The 17,917-nt window shown below is 41.4% G+C and overlaps 1 protein-coding gene across 2 annotated transcripts in view; it reads right to left on the bottom strand.

The window, feature by feature from the left end:
• The window catches only part of PAX5 (paired box 5), a 318,326-nt gene that overhangs the window by 69,940 nt on the left and 230,469 nt on the right, over window positions 1-17,917 (bottom strand). For both annotated transcript variants that reach the window (XM_084834904.1, XM_084834905.1), the window contains exon 8: window positions 3,017-3,118. In XM_084834904.1, coding sequence (XP_084691030.1) covers window positions 3,017-3,118 — 102 coding nt within the window. The remainder of the gene's footprint in view (window positions 1-3,016; window positions 3,119-17,917) is intronic.

Consider the following 17,917-nt stretch of genomic DNA (forward strand, 5'->3'; position numbering starts at 1 on the left):
GCACACATCTGGTTCCAAGCCAGCTGCCTCCCAATTCTGACCTGCTTGATACAAATCCTGCTTTCAAGTTACCTAGCACATGCATTATGACTCCTCTCCTCTGGTGAATAGTAAACAAGCTGAAAAGCTGTAGTGTATGTATCAACAGCTGCCCACTGCAGCACGTTTCAGAATAAGACCAGGCTGTAGTGTACTACAGTGTCAAAAAACATGAACCAAAAACTTCCTTACTCATTTCTTACCTTGTATTTCTTCCTCCTATGTTAGTTAATTATAGCCATAATTCATGGCTAATTATTAAAGGATTTATCATAACCACTTTTTTTGCATATGCTCTGAAAATTATTACCAGAGATCAGTATGTCTAGAAGTGAGTCTCTGAGAACTGGTGAAATGAATTCTCCTTGTATAAATGTCAGGACAGAATAATTCAGTCATATCAGAGTACAAACACTGATGTGTGTGCGTAATAAAGCTGATCTGTTGGCTGTTTCAGAGCCAAATCATAAAAGACTGCATGCATTCATAAGAGGCCTCTGAAACTGGCCCTCCAAATGATAAGCCACAAGAGAGGATCAAGAAATTATTTGGGATGCTAGTTAGCAAAACCTAGTTTAAAAGAGCAGGAGGGCTTAACAAGAACTGCAGATAACCTTCACCTTTCTAGACCAGAAGGTTGTTGTTAATGGAAGAATTGAAGGAAACATGGAACATAATCTATGTGGATGCATGTTGTTAAAAAAGGAGTCTGTTATGTACAGAAATCAGAACAATAGAGTCTGAATCACTAAACTGAATCACTAAACTGAATCACTATAGTTCATCTTAAGTTTTTTGAAATAGTACACTATTTTTGTCCTCTGAATACTCTATCCAAATTTTCCAAGGACAATGGGCTGCAGACCTGTAATTCATTGACAAATCTGATCACTCCATTCAGGGTTTTAAATAAGGATGGGTGGTTCTCTCAATGCAAAAAATAATTGGTTACAGTTCAGAGAAATCCTATATACTAATCACAAACTCATATCTGAGTGTGGATCCTTATGTTGCCAATATGGCATCATCCACACACAAGAGGGAGGTATCAAGGCTCAGGGAAACCCCAAGCTGCAGAAGCACAAAAACTCTTAAAAAAACAAACAAACACCTATCTGGAAGAATCCAAAAACAGCCCAAATGAGAAATTAGTATGCTCAGTGGACATGGAATGCTGACTATTAGGTGGGGGGCCGGGACCGTCAGATGGTAAACTGTTGAGAAGGGGGAATGGAATGCAGTGTCTTGGAAAAGGGCATGGCTGACTGTCTGGAACTCTAAACAGGAACATTCCACATTGCAACATTTTTCTGCAGGTCCAACTTGTACATGACTAACTCCAAATGCCTCTTTTGGTTTTAACACCTTAACAGCACTCCACCATGCTGGATGGTGGAGTTGGATGGCCAACTATTTTTAAAACCCAGGAAAGTTTCAAAGGCACTTTACAATGTCACAGAGGAGTGGAATGTTATTAAAAGTAGAAACGACCAGTCACTGAACAACAACTAGGACAAGGGTGGGAAAATCCCAGCTTGCAGGCCAGATTTGGCTCACAATGCCTCCCCACCTGGCTTGTGGAAGCCCCTTCCCCTCTTCAAAGACCTGCCCCCTCTCCAAAGCTCCCACCCTTCTCAGCAAGGCTTCATGCTCCTGGAGCACCTTGTAGAAGTGGCTCCCAAGGAAGCCAGCATGGACACCTTGGAGTTCAATTCTTGAATTAGCAGTTCCCTCTTTGCTACTGCAGAAATAAGAGGGAGCTGCTCTGGCTGTGTGTGTGTGTGTGTGTGTGTGTTGTGTGTGTGTGTGTGTGTGTGTATGGGATGTGTAGGTGTATGGGTATGCATGTGCATGTGCGTGCGTGCGAATGGGTGTTTAGGGTGTGTGTGAAAGGTGTATCTGTGTGTGTATGCATGGTGTGTATCTGCACGTGTGTCTGCGCGTGTGTATGCGTGTGTGCGCGAGAATGGCTGTTTAGGTGTGTATGTATGCATGTGTGTGAAAGGTGTATCTGTGTGCATATGAATGGAGGGTGTGAATGGGTGTTTAGGGGTGTGTGTGTGTGTATGAATAGGGGTGGTGCCTCTAAACGAGGGACCAGCATCTAATATCTAATATCATCAGTTGATATCTGCCCAATTCCATCTGCATGAATTATTAAGGTCTGGTAATAGAAGGTGCTGAATGTCTTTAAAAAAAAAGGATGCTAAAAACTTTTTCAACTCTACCCAACTTCAGAAACATTTGAAAGCCCTGCACCTGGCAGAGGGCACTTCCAATGACAATACCCAGCCTGACAACGCTGTGAGAAAAACAGACTGGAAAATGGTTGACTTCTTTTAAAGAAGATATAATAAAGACCAAAGGTGAACATCAGGGAACATTAGGTGATTCACTGGGGACATTAATGGCTAAGATCTCATGTGTGAAAAGCCTTGGATGAGATCATTTGCAGACACCCATATTAAGCAGCGTAATTTCAAAGTGTGAGATTCCACAGACGCAACTGTGAGAAATGCTTATAGCTAAGTTAATTAAAATGATTCACATGACAAAAGTGCAGGAAGCGAGGTAACTCTGAGAGTAACCTTATGTATTTTATCATGTGTATCCAACAGTCATGCAGCAAGGATAGACCCTTCCTTTCCTACATGTTTTGACTGAATCAGTTCTCATACTCTCCAATTCACAATTCCAGTTCAGCCAATGTGCCCAGATTTAAGTCTCCCACTAACTTCAAACAGAGCTAAATCAGCTTGAACTCAAGTAGCTTAGCTGAGTTATAGATCAGCATCACAGGCAAAATGACAGAGTTGGAGAGAAAAGTGGTTGTTTAATTTGCCTTTTTTACATTTCTTCTTTCTTTCAGCACCATAACTAACTCTGCTTGCTGGCATGGAAAAGGAGCACAAAGGAACTACTTGGCTTTGCTGTTAAAAGACTGCTGCTTCTTTTCTTTTTTTTTATGAAAACTCACCAGGCACCATCCCTGTCAGCGTTGGAGCAGAGTAGCTGCCCTGTCCAGCAGGGGGGACGTGCGGAGGGTATCCAGGGAGGGTTGTGCTTGCCAAATCACGACCTGAAGAATCAAGCCAACAAATCACCATGTGAGCATTCACAACAACTAGACATGTTTTTACATTTCCCTTAACACTCAGAACACAGGCCATGCATTTGTCATAACTGTACTGCGAATACCAAAGTGGGATGTTTTCCCCCCAGCTTTAGCTTTGGCAGGAATAAGGAAGATTTCCCTTTCTTTATAAGCTGCCGCAAAGTAAAAGACAGAGAGCAATGGCAAACAGCGCTGCAAACAGGTCAGCCGCAAGCCAGCTTTGAACTCCACTTGTTCCATACTTACTCTCAAGTTTCTTTGCAACTCTAATTTGACAAGCTGATTGAGCTTAAAAGCAAAGGATTATTTTTAAAAAATGTGATGTGGGGATTCTTTTAAAATTATTTCAGTGTATTGATACAAAGAGAAAAAGAAATAGAAAACAAATCTTCTTAAACAGAAATAGAAGGGCTGAATGCAGGATGACCTGAATATGGGATACAACTGCGAGCTTTCCCAATAACTCATTCCAGAAGAACTGGTATGTGTGGTGGGTGGGTTTGACAGGCACCATCACTGACCTATTGAATAAAAGGCTATCATGTTGTATAAAACAAATCTGCTTCAATCTGTTCTTCTGAGGATCTGAGCTGATACGTTAACTTTTCTGACAGGGCTATGTGCTACACTCTTTGACATATTCAACATGCTACTAATGCAATATGACACTTTTTTTGTGAAGCAGGTCCTTTTGTGGACCATCAACTAATAATAATAGAGCCAATTTGGGGTCAGGAGACAAAGTTTATGAACTTCCCAAAGAGCTTCAGCTACTGGGCAGTATAGAAGTAAAATAAATATATACATATGCACATACATACGTACATACATACATTGTCCAAAACATTTAGTACAATTTCACATTCCTGCCAGATATGATAAAATGAACCCTTTTCTTGGCACCCCCTCCAGCATTCTAGTTTGGTTAAACGATTAACACAATGCATTCTCAGTGGGGTGTGGTACTAACAGTACAAGGTTTTCAATATGTTTTCCCTGTTTGGGGACAGGGAGAGGATTTCAGTGACAGAAACTAAACAATCTGAAGAGCTCTCTAGTAAGAAGGTCTATTTAAATATGCACAAGAACTGTAGGAGAGAGTCTGAGAATTCATTACATAGATATATCTGTACAAATTCTGTAAGTATTCATTTTCAAGAAAGGACATACAGATGAGAACTGTCTCTAAACATCCACTGGTTGTGGACATCCATTGCCTGTTTGTGAATGGATAAATTCATTTGAAAAATATGCATATATTAGGTTGTTGTGCAAGAAAGTAGATAAGTAAAAATGAAAAAGGTGATAGGGAGCTCACAAGTTGCTTTCATGTCATTCATATTCAATAAGAACTTCCTTTATAATGTGACTAGGCTGTTAATACATACTAGGTAAGTTATGTCCCACTGAACATGCCTTGGAAAAGTGACCTCGTGCTGGGCCAATCTGGGTATTGTTTTGGGAATATAATGTGAAATATTGCTTCTGTTTCCCAGGGCTTCTCCACACCGGGCTTTTTATCCCTCACCGTTACTGGGACTTCTGCTTCTGGATTTTTTGCAGGATTACGAGCAGCTCCTTTACACAGGCAGACACATGGTTTGAATCTAGGAAAGTCCTTCCTCCGTATGTTCTATGTTTCTATATGTTTCATTTTACAGCCACTAGATGGCGCTGTGGTAATAACCCTTTACCATCATTAGCCAATAGAACAGATTGACATCCCTTGTTGCTTTATCCCAATCTTTTTGAAAGCGGGATAAAGGGGGGAAAGGGCAGGAGACATCCTGGAGGTTCACGATATCATGCAGAGGACTCACAAACCTCCGTGAGTGGCCAATCATGAGCGTGCAATAAATCGCTCATGTAAAAATGCTCCCAGAAATGTGTACAGTGGTTAATGATGATTACAGATGTTTATTGATCAAATAATTTTGAACTGTGAGAGTCAAGGAGATTACAAAGATTCCCACTTCTTTTTACATGAGTGACCTGCTCCTCCACCCCACCCCAGGAAGTAGATTTTGTGCTATGGTTTGTATGCTTTTAAAACAAATGTTGATTTAATAGGGAAGCACAACCCCCCCCCCCAATCACAAATTTTACAATTTCAAAAGTTTTCAATATTATCATGTTTACCCTTCATCCACTAGGGATCCCAGAGTGGTGCACACCACAGTTAAAAATAAACAAATCCAATATAAAACCATACAATTACAAATTAAAAGGCAAAAAAGCAACAACAATTTTTCAACCAGCAAACAACCCCCCACACACACAAATCAACTAATTTTTTTAAATTACATTAAATTAAAATATTAAAATGTTAATGTTCTAAAATGTTGAAATGCCAGGGCAAAAAAGGAACATCTTAATTTGGCACCGAAAAGGAATCAAAGTCAGTATCAATTGTAACCCCTTTATCATCCTCAAGTCGGGGTGCCACCACAGAGAAGGCCCTCTCCTTTGTAAATGCATAGTGTATTTCTCCCACTGATGGTACTTGGAGAAGGGTCTCCTCTGAAGATCTTAATCCCAGGGTGGAATAGTATGGGAGGAGGCATCCTTCAGGTATTTGGGCCTCAAGCTGTTTAGGGTTTTAAAAGTGATACCAGCACCTTGAATTGGACTCAGTAGCTAATACAGACCCAATGTAAGAATTAAGAAGTGGTGTAATATGACTTCATCATGATATACCAATTAAGAATAATGGCTGATTAATTTTGCACATGTTGAAGCTTCCGAACTGTTTTTAAGGGCAGCCCCACATATAACGCATTACAATAACCCAACCTGCATGTTACCAGAGCATGAATCACTGTGGCAAAGCTATCCCTATCCAGGAAAGGCCACAGCTGCTGAACCAGCCAATGCTGGTAAAAAGGTCCTCCAAGCCACTGTCAGGGTGGACACTGAGCCCATAGAATCCCAGAGTAGTTCTGATTCTGAGGAAGAGCAGTCGCTCCTGGGAGAGGAGCGCGCTCCTTTTTCCCAGGGCCAACAGCTGATGGAGATTCCTCCCACCAGCATTCCTAGCTTAGATAGCAGTCCAGGGAGTGACAGAGCGTGGGAAGTAGACTTGATGGACACATGACGCCGACGCAGAGAGCGGCGCCAAATGGAGGGCGCAGAAAGGAAGCATAGTGCCCAGTTGGCGCGCAAACAACGGCTGCGCCCAGAGGATCCAAGGGAAAAGGGGAGGGACTCTCCCTAGTCCTTAAGTTCAGGGGTCTGCCAGTAATTCCCTTTCAAACGGGGACCAACTGTTCCAACTTAGGGCATAGGTATTCTGCTGCTCATATCTAGTTGCTACCGGTAGAGTTGTTAAGTTGTAAAAGAGGAATAAAGCTTTGAAAAGAATCCCTTTGTCTGTGTCTGGACTTGGCTACTGGATTAGACTGAGAGAGGCCTCCAAGGAGCCCTTGACAGCCACCATGGCCACTTGTGACTCTAGTAACAATACTGGATCAGGAAGCACCCCAAGCTGCACACCTGCTCCTTTAGGGGGAGCACAATCTCACCCAGAACAAGTTGAACACCAACTTCCAAGACCTCAGAACCACCAACCCACAGGGCCCCCTTGTCTTGAATCTTGTCTGGATTCAGTTCCAGTTTATTGGCCCTCATCCATCCCATTACCAAGTCCAGACAGCAGTTCAGCACCTCCACGGTCTAACCTGATTCAGAAGACACACAGAAACAAAACTGGGTGTCATCAGCATATTGATGACACCTCACTCCAAATCCCTGGATGACCTCATTCAGTGGCTTCTTATAGATGTTAAAGAACATGGGGGGGATGGCACCTTGAAGAGCCTACAACCCAGATGACATGGGGTAGAGCAGAAGACCCCCAATACTACCTTGTGAAACTGACATGTAGGTAAGAGTGGAACTACCACATCACCATGGCCCCCATCCCCAACCTGCAGAACCAGTCCAGCAAGGTACCATGGCTGAAGGTATCAAACAATAGGGTCACACTTTCCCTGTCTCTGTCCATCAGGGCAACCAAAGCTGTTTCTGTGCCAAGCCCCAATGGCCCAACCTAAACCCAGATTGAAATGGGTCTAGATAATCCATTTCATCCAAAAGAGGCTGGAGCTGAACCACCACCACCACCCCTTTGGGTTTTGTTGTTTATTCGATCAGTCTCTTCCGACTCTTCATGACTTCATGGACCAGCCCACGCCAGAGCTTCCTGTCATCTTCTAAGTCCAGTGAGGCTTTCTTAAGAAGTGGCCTCACAACTGTCTGCTTCAAGGCAGTCAGGAACTTTCCCTCTCTCAGTGAGGCATTAATAACCTCCTGGACCCATATTATTAACCCATCATGTATATAAACAGTGTTTAATTTCTAGAAAAAGAGATGCCAGTGTTCAAGCAATACCCAGAGATCTGGCAGCTCTTCCCCCTAACCCATGATGTGTGGGGACTCTCTATAGTTACTCAGTGGTGAAGGAAATGTACTCTGCCCTGGCTCAAAAGTGCTTATATTTATTCTTACTTCATATGTACCAAGGATAACTATGGCAATGAAAACAGATTGCTGAGGCTGAGCCCTGAAACAAATTAAGCTCTGCTTATCAACTCCCTTTGATCTAAAATATGTAATTAGCAAAAGCTGACACTTCTATTATTTTGATTTGACTACTGATTTGCTAGTTTTCTATGTATGCAAGGAAATGATGATTTCACACCATATCTGGGTTTTGGCAGAAGTGCTCCCCAGTCCCTGTGTGACTCTCATCAAACAGGAAAGCAAGAGATGGAATGGCACCTTGGCACAGAATCAGAATTCTTAATGCTGTGTAGAATCAGTGAAATGTAAGATGAAAAGATTATGGCTGAAACGTAACTATGATGGAGATATCCACCAAATAGAAAAAGATATTCAACACATTCAGGAAATGACAACTGAGAAGCATACTAAAATATGAGTACAATCAAAGTAAGGAAAATAAGTAACATTACAATTTGAAGGAAGAAAATACTGGGTTGGATCCAGACTAAATTTGTTGTACTTGAGTTCCATTGAAATAAATATGAAAAGTTCATTTTTTAAATTAATTGACAGATTTCAATGGGAAATGTGCTTAGCAGTCTTGAGCCAACCCACTGCAACCTGTTAACATCTGTGGAAAATTGATTTTTCAGAGGCATTTGGCTGAGTCCTCTGGCAAAAGCTCAAATGAAGGTCTAATATAATACTTTGGCATTAATACCAATAGTAGAAACCCAAAACGCACAAGTTGACCATTATAGCTCCATCTTCTAGATACATGAAGCCATATTAGTTAATGTAAGGACCAATCTACATATTTAGCAAGAGCATATGGTACAGACCTTCCGGAACTGTACCACTTCAGAAGGCAGGAGAGGCACTGCATGTTTGAGTGCTCCTGCATCAAAACAAAACTCCCTGGCCAAAGGAGGCTAGGGTGTCACTGGGCCGGTTTGCATGATCGCCATGGGTTAAACAAGCTGCAGTGGTTTGTTTAAGCCACGGCATGTGCCAGGTGCCATTTGCCTAATCACCAGCCCAGGCGTGGCTTGTCGTGTCAGCTGAACCCATGCAGGATGGCTTTTTGGATGGGGAAGCAACCCTCACATAACCCAACAATAGCTCACAGGTTATTTGAGGGTTGTTTCCCCCTCCAACAAGCCATACCAGCTGGGAGGGTGTTTATGCAAATGGCACCTGGCATCATGACTTGTTTAACCTACAGTGATCATATCAGCAAGATAAGCTCTAGTCTAAACTTCTTGACAAGGTGATTTTTTTTTCAATGTGCAATGAGTTTTGGGGGGAGGGTTGAAAATTCAGATATTATATCCCAACCACCCCACTTTCTGAAGTGATGCAGCCACAACAGTGCTGTAGCACATGCTTTTCCCCTGAATATTTAGATTGGCTCTTTAGACAATACAGCTTTAGACAACTGCTTGGCTCTTATTTAATAAAATGCTTAGGAAATCATTGCAGTTTATAAACGCTTTTATTGGGGGGAAAGGTCAAGTACTAAAGGTTTTTGTTTAAGCTAATACAGCAAGGAATAGCAAGAACCTGATCATAATGAAATCAGGAAAAAAAATAAGCCGCAGATGCAAAGAGATTTTATATGGAGTAGACTTCTAATGAACCGATGAACTGATATTTGCTTTGCAATGTTTATGCTACTACACTCACTGGCGCTAGGATTCCCAGTGTATTACAACAATAATGACAATAAATTATTCCATACAGGCATACCTATAGTTTCAGAGGCAATCAGCAAGGGTAGGCTTTAAATCAGCCAACCAATCAGCAATGACCTTCCTCCCTGGCATGTGCTGTTAGTAACTACCTGCCATGTTGCTGATGATGGCTTGACTGAATGCCTTTTTTGAAGGTCTACATAGGTGAGAATGATCCTACACACTTTCCCCCTCACTTCTAAAACTGAACACTTCACAGGTATTAAATATTAGCAACTGAATAACTATAACACATTTTTATAGTAATTTGTTTTCTTTCTTTTTTAATACCAGTTGTCCAGAAAACAAAGGGGGTGGCGGAAAACATATTTTGAGACATGCAAGAAACAGAAAGTAAAATCAAGTTATCAAGCACGCATGACATATATGCTCCAGCAACTGCAGTCACTTCTCAATACTTTCCAGACATAATTCAAGGTTCTAGTTTTGATGTATAAAACCCTTAACAGCATCAGCCCACACATACCTCAGAAACAGGCCAGATGCAAAAGAGGACAAGGCACCTACACTTTTAATAGTTATGCAGAAGAGGGAATCTCAGTAGGTATAATTTGTCATGCAAGCTCTTCTGCATAAAAATATCCCTCTTCCTCACAATTATTATAGACACAAGAGCCCTGTCCTCTTCTGCATATGGCCACCCTGACCCTACTCATAGATCACCTTCTCTCTTATGCTCCGTTGCAATGTTTATGACTCCCAAGATAAGAATTCCTCTTGATCATTCTAGCCAGGAACTGGAACTAAGTACAAGCTGTAGAAGTGCATAAAGATGCATTAGCTAGACCATAATTGGAGTAGAAGGCTCTTCTTCTAGAGGACTGTCAAAGTATGAGCAGGACTGCCTTCTGGAAGTACTGTAAGACTTTCTTAGCCAGGCAGCTTGTAATGTCCAGGTGTGGGTTAATTTAAGGTTGACAGATACAGACATACATACAGATAAGTGGGATCTGCAACAAAACCCACCCTCTGAGAGGAGTGTGGCTATTCTGGGGACCAGACAGAGGAGCTTTGTAGTGCATCTGTCAATGGGGCTGTAGGTTTCACGAGTGGGGAAGAGGGCAGCAGGGGAGGGGGGACCTACACCGCCCCAGCCTTCTCCTGCTGTGCTATATAGTGCTAATTGAAGCTTGGGAAGAGAAAGGACAAAAATGAACTAATTTGTTAAAAATAATCTTAATGACTTTTCCATGAAAAAGTGCTAGCAGAACCTGGGCTGGTTTCAGAAGGTTTAATCACATTTGTTTTCGATCAGCCACATTTCTATCTCTGCCTAAGCTTTACTGTTTGGCACTGTTAATCATAACAAACAGTTATGGTTCTTTCACCAACTTGTCAAACTTCTACTAAAAATTATCTGGTGACAGGGTTTTTTTCCTTACGATGTCAGCAGGATTTATGTACTTAATGAAAAGAACAGGTAGACATATGTTTCGTATATATGCCTATATAAGTACACCACCACTTCTTACCCATCCCACACACACTCATTTTTAAACAACTGTAAACTGTATCTTTAATCTTTACACACTTTATGGTCCCCAGTCATTCATATGCATATATATATATATATATATATGCCTTGTGCCTCACGTATTTCAAAAACTAATACATCCCCTCAGATGTCTCAAATTGAGTGTTCTCTTGGTATCTACAAATATAGCACCGTTCTGATCAACTTTTCAACAGCAGATTTAAAAGATCCAGAATACTAGAGGTAAAATACTGGAAAGTGCTAATAGGTAGAGAAGAAGCCAGCCTCAGCACAGGAAGTATAAATAGTAATATAATAGGAATAGGGGGTAACCTTTATTTAGGAAAACAGAAAATGGAAAAATAGGGATAGCTTTATCTCCTTGTTTGATTGTCCATAAACAACTTCACAACACAAACACCACTGAGGTGGTTAGCTTTTATTTGTGCCCTCCCTTCACTGTGACCAGCCAAGATAGTAAACCAGACTACATGACCAATGGAACTGCATGATCCGGCTCTTGCTTAAAGGCACTGAGTCAGACTGCAAGATTCTGCTGATCATGTAGATCTGTTCACTGTAATATACACCATCAGGTGATGACCACACATTCAATGCTGCATCTGCCAGATTTGATAATATTCTTTCCCCTATATATGAATACAGTTTTGAATTAAAGTATTTAGATTTACATTTATAATTAAATATGTAATTAATTATAGTTATTTAATTAATACACTGTTTTCTGGTGACTTTATTGTAACCTGCTTTGAGCAATATGGAGAGGTGAGGTAGAAATGTTATAAATAACTAAAATGAATCCATCTCATTTTCTCAAATTGCCTGCACTCAGCAGGAATAGCCGTTAGTAAGCAAATTATGGAATTAGGAGATTTATTTTAACGCAAAGGCATAATTATGAACTTAGATAATTATGCATCCATGTTTGAAACTTTTGGCCTTAGGGTGCAATGAAGTTTTGTTGCATCCACTACGAGGCTGGCTGTCCTTAAGAGACTATTCAGCTGCAGTTTATAAACCCTGATCTCTCTCTCTCTCTCTCTCTCTCTCTTCACTATATCATAGTAAGGGGTAAACTTAACACCTGGAACCCTTTTCAAATTAGATACCTTTGTTAGCTATCCAAGTTTGAAACTATAGAGTTTGGATATTAGCTTGCAAGAACACATAGGCCTTAACTACTTATTTAATGAACAGAGAATGAAGAAACAGATAGTGTTCTCCTTTTACTGCCCCTATAGCCAAAGGGATTGTCCAGATGAGACCCAGAGAAGGTTGAAATGTGGAAAGGATAGTGACCAGTGCTGAAGTCATACATGTATGTGAACTTTATCTGGCAATTGCAATCATGTTGTGGGGAGGGCTGAGTGCCAGCAGACATCCCCCCCCCCCCGCCCAAGATTCTTCATATGACATCAGGGGGGCTAATAGTGTGGATTTCTCCCAGCAAATTTTTTTCTGTCTCCCTGCATTCTAATCCTGGTCAAAGAGCAGGTGGGGACATTGCTTTTGATGTGGTTTACATTTAAACTGTAAAACCTCATAAACTAAAATTGCATAAGAGCAATTTATTCCACAGTGAAAGGCCTGTTATTAACGCGAACCCCAACAGTGGTCCCTATGTTAAACGTTTTAAACATTTCAGCATGAGCAACAGACAACCCTTGCATTACTGCACCATTCCGGCAATTTAAAGCTTAACAATATTTCACTGGTGCAAGTGACGGTCACTCATTAATGGAAGGGTAAAGTTCTTAGAAAGCTGGATGATAGGCAATCAAGATACACTGAGAAAGAGACTATAGGAAACAGCATAATGCCGCTGCCCCGGTCTCCTCCCCTCCCTGCCCCGCCCACAAGAACACCCCCTTTTCCCCTCTCTCCACAATCCATTTTCTGGGGGGCATAGGACTGCTCCCTTAATAACCCAATTGTATTATTGTTCTTTACAAAACTTTCTCTCATTGATGGGTAATGCCTGCACATATTTAAAAAAGCAATCACATAAAAAGCTGTAGACTAATGCCAGGTTACCTGAAGAATCGTCTCCTCCCATATATACCTGCCTGGATCCTAAGACTGCCAGCAGTCCTTCTCCAGGAGTCCCCACCAAAGGAAGAGAAGCGGGTGGCTACTAAGAAGAGGGCCTTTTCTGTTGTGGCACCCCGGTTGTGGAATGAGCTTCTCAAAGAGGCTTGCCTGGCACCTACGTTGTGCACTTTTCAGCAACAAGTAAAGACATTTGTATTTTCCCAGGCATTTTAGTCTTTCAGTTTCAGTTGTTTTAAATCTATTATTTATTTATTTATTTATTTATTTCATTTCTATACCGCCCAATAGCCGAAGCTCTCTGGGCGGTTCACAAAAATTAAATCCAAGCAACACACAATAAAACAATTTAAAATATACAGAACATTAAAACCACAATATAACAATACAACCACAATAAAACCTAGCAGCAGTGCAGGAGTTTAAAATACAGATTTAAAACAGCAAAGATAAAAATTTAGAAAGCTAAAATGCTAAAATGCCTGGGAAAATAAAAAGGTCTTCACCTGGCGCCGAAAGGAATACAATGTAGGCGCCAGGCGAACCTCACTAGGGAGCTCATTCCAGAGCCGGGGTGCCACAGCAGAAAAAGCCCTCCTCCTAGTAGCCACCCGCCTCACTTCCTTTGGCAGGGGCTCACGGAGAAGGGCCGCTGATGATGATCTTAAGGTCTGGGCAGGCACATATGGGAGGAGGCGATCCTTCAGGTAACCTGGCCCCAAGCCGTTAAGAGCTTTGAATGTTAACACCAGCACTTTGAATCGGGCCCGGAAATGGACTGGCAGCCAGTGCAGCTGGAAAAGTACTGGCGTAATATGAGCTCGCAGGCCAGTCCCTGTTAACAATCTTGCTGCCCTATTTTGGACCAGCTGCAGTTTCCGGACCGTTTTCAAAGGCAGCCCCACGTATAACGCATTGCAGTAATCCAGACGAGAAGTTATCAGAGCATGGATAACTGTAGCAAGGCTATCTCTGTCCAGATAAGGGCGTAGTTGGTATACCAGCCTAAGCTGATAAAAAGTGCTCCGTGCCACTGAGTTCACCTGTGCCTCAAGTGACAGTTCTGGATCCAAGAGCACCCCCAAACTACGAACGTGATCCTTTAGGGGGAGTGCAACCCCCTCCAGAACAGGTTGAATATCACCTAGCCGGGCAGACGAACCACCCACTAACAATACCTCCGTCTTGCCTGGATTGAAGTAAATCTATTACTGTATGTTAAATCTTTGCACTGCTGCTAGATTTTATTTTGGTTTTTATTTTTATTTTATACTGTAGTTCAAAATTGTAAAAATTGTATATTGTATTTTATTGTGCATTTAATTGTTGTGAACCACTTTTGCTTTGGCTATTGCGTGGTATAGAAATATAATAAATAAATAAATAAATTGTAAATCATAAATGTGCAAATCCACTTTAAGAATGCAGTTGAACCCTGATACATTGGCTGCTATGCTAGTGTATTTTTATTGCAAGCTGTCTAGACAGGAACTGTGTAACTTCAACGGGTTGTATCCAATGGTGAGATTCTACTTGCACAAGGCCTGTGCAAACCCCATCTTATCCTTCAACCTGCGGAAACCCCATTTTATCCTTGCACAAGTTCAAATCCAGTATTTTGATTCCATTTGCACAAACAATTGTGTGAGCTTGTAACTAATTCATGTTTGTAGATTAATGACCAGTTTGTAATTAAACCCTTCACTTTTATTACCATAGGGCACCAACGATTTTTTTCACTTTATCTACCTGATTGCCAATAACAGTATGAAAGAAAGGAATCCACAAAAGATGTAATTAATTACTGCAAAAGATACATTAGAAAATGAAGGGGGTGCAGGTGGTGGAGGGCTGCAAAACCACTTACTTACCCATGCTTCAATTTCTTATTCTGCTCTTCCACAAAACAAGGACTTTTTGCTCCAGTCCTAAACTATACTAGACACATTATACTCAAATACATCCCCCCACCCCGTATAGACAGTCAAAGCAGGAACAATGCCATATCACCTCTTGTACTTTTTTCACTAGTGTTATGTTGGATACAACCCTGTGTTCGGAACAATCCTCATCATACTGCCAGTGCTAAATAAATACAGTGGAGGAGGAGGAGCAGTCAGAGCACTGAATTAGTTACAAACTGGTCCTTAATCTACAATCATAAATTAGTTGCAAGCTAAACTTATTCTGTAATCATTGAGAACATAGGATCCAATCAGAAGTCAAATCCACTGAGCATGGCTTAGTCCTGAGATGTTCCACTAGATTGGGTGGGAGGGATAAAAATCAATTGCTAAATTATTACCTATTAGCAGCCCCTAATTGGCTGAGAACTGGGAGTTGAACCAACAGTTGGCTAACAATGTTGGCCCTTATTTTTTCATTAAAACTTAAAACAGAAAGGGGGAGGGCTGCAGCATAGGATTCAGGGGAAATTCATTGACTCCATCTCCATAAGCTCCAGGAGCTCAGTAACAAAGGAATGTAAAACAGATCACAGGAGCCTGTGGAGTTTGTAATATCATAGTTTAAAAATGCCAACCGACAGTTCTTAGAGTTGCCCAATCTCACTGGGGAGGAAAATATGACCTTATGTCAACTCAAACAGGGCTGACTGTATGTCACTGTCAGTGACTGAGGGAACATATACAGCTCACTCTTGTCTATTGGTAACAAGAATATTGTCTACTGTTAGCACTGAGCCCTCCAGAAAATTGATTAGCTGACAAATGGCAGTTTATATTTTGCTGATAATCAACTGCTTTTGACCTTCTGTGGAAAGACAAGGATGTTTTTACTGTTCTTCTACTGTCTTTCATATTAAAGTTAATAAAGGGATTTTTCTTTTCTAGGCACTTGTGTTGGTTTTTGTTTCGTTTTTTAAAAATCGATTGACATATCCTACGCAAGCCACACATGTATGTACATGAGGGCTACAGAAGCTGCTCAGGTGAGTACCACTCTGTACTCCTGGTTGCTGTGTGCTTGCCACATTCTTATGCAACTCCCATTCTTTCCAGCGGAGCTTGGACAAACTTTGGTGGATTATATCCCCTTTCAATCTTACAGAATGACAGAGTTGGAAGGGGCCATTTAGGCCATTGAGTCAGGGTGGATCGATTTAAATCAAGGCGATTTAAATTAATAATTTAAATCAGCAAGGAAAAGTTCAATTTAAATCACTGATTTAATCAAATTTCCCATTGAAACGTTTTCATATATTTCCTGAACAATGGTGAAGTTCTGACCATTAAGCCATGTTAATTTACAACTAAATAGAGTTGTATTTTCATTTCACATGCCAGCAAGGTGATGCTCAAAATCCTACAAGCTAGGCTTCAGCAGTATGCGAACGGAGAACTACCGGAAGTACAAGCTGGGTTTAGAAGAGGCAGAGGAACTAGAGATCAAATCGCCAACATTCGCTGCATCATGGAGAAAGCAAGAGAATTCCAGAAAAACGTCTATTTCTGCTTCATTGACTACGCTAAAGCCTTTGATTGTGTGGATCACAACAAACTGTGGCAAATTCTGAAAGTGATGGGAGTACCAGACCACCTTACCCGTCTCCTGAGAAACCTGTACGAGGGTCAAGAAGCAACAGTAAGAACCAGACATGGAACAACCGATTGGTTCAAAATTGGGAAAGGAGTACGACAAGGCTGCATATTGTCACCCTGCTTATTTAACTTATATGCAGAGTACATCATGAGAAATGCCGGGTTGGATGAATCAGAGGTCGGAATTAAGATTGCTGGGAGAATTATCAACAACCTCCGATATGCAGACGATACCACCCTAATGGCAGAAAGCGAAGAGGATCTCAAGAGCCTCTTGTTGAGGGTGAAAGAGGAGAGTGCAAAAGCTGGTTTGAAACTCAACATTAAAAAAACTAAGATCATGTCATCTGGCCCTATCACTTCCTGGCATATAGAAGGGGAAGAAATGGAAGCAGTGACAGATTTTACTTTCTTGGGCTCCAAGATCACCACAGACGGTGACTGTAGCCATGAAATTAAAAGACGCTTGCTCCTTGGGAGGAAAGCTATGGCAAACCTAGACAGCATAGTAAGAAGCAGAGACATCACCTTGCCGACAAAGGTCCGTCTAATCAAAGCTATGGTTTTCCCAGTAGTAATGTATGGCTGTGAGAGCTGGACTATAAGGAAGGCTGAGCACCGAAGAATTGATGCTTTCGAACTGTGGTGCTGGAGAAGACTCTTACGAGTGCCCTGGACTGCAAGGAGGTCAAATCAGTCCATCCTAAAGGAAATCAACCCTGAGTGCTCATTGGAAGGACAGATAATGAAGCTGAAGCTCCAATATTTTGGCCACCTAATGCGAAGAGAAAACTCCCTGGAAAAGACCCTGATGCTGGGAAAGACTGAAGGCAAAAGGAGAAGGGGACGGCAGAGGATGAGATGGCTTGATAGCATCATGGATGCAATGAATATGAACTTGAGCACGCTCCGGGAGAGAGCGCAGGACAGGAAGGCCTGGCGTGCTATGGTCCATGGGGTCACGAAGGGTTGGACACGACTGAACGACTGAACAACAACAAGAGTTGTATTTATACTGTTTCATTCTTGCAAGCAGACTTTGCATATCTTCTCTATTTTATACACACACACACACACACACGTTTACATATAAGGCCTTTGATTTCTAGTTTTATTCTTGGATGTGATGTTATAATTACCAATAACATATATCCAAGTGAGTTTTAAATAACAGCATGCATAGTAGCATATAAACAACATAATCCTAGGCATATCTATTCAAAAGTAAGCCCCTTGAATTCAGTGGGTCTTCCCAGGTTAGTGTGTACAGGACTGCATCTTAAATGTTGCTAATATGTATTCAAGGTAAATGTATTACTCTTTAATGGTTATGATCAGTAAACAGAGAAAGAGTACCGAACAGTTGATGTTATAATGGCTCTGGAATAAGAATATTGGTTAG

This window comes from Heloderma suspectum, chromosome 2 (genome assembly GCF_057233095.1).
Source record: "Heloderma suspectum isolate Gila_16-S chromosome 2, 16-S_ref, whole genome shotgun sequence".
In the NCBI taxonomy this organism is placed as follows: domain Eukaryota; kingdom Metazoa; phylum Chordata; class Lepidosauria; order Squamata; family Helodermatidae; genus Heloderma; species Heloderma suspectum.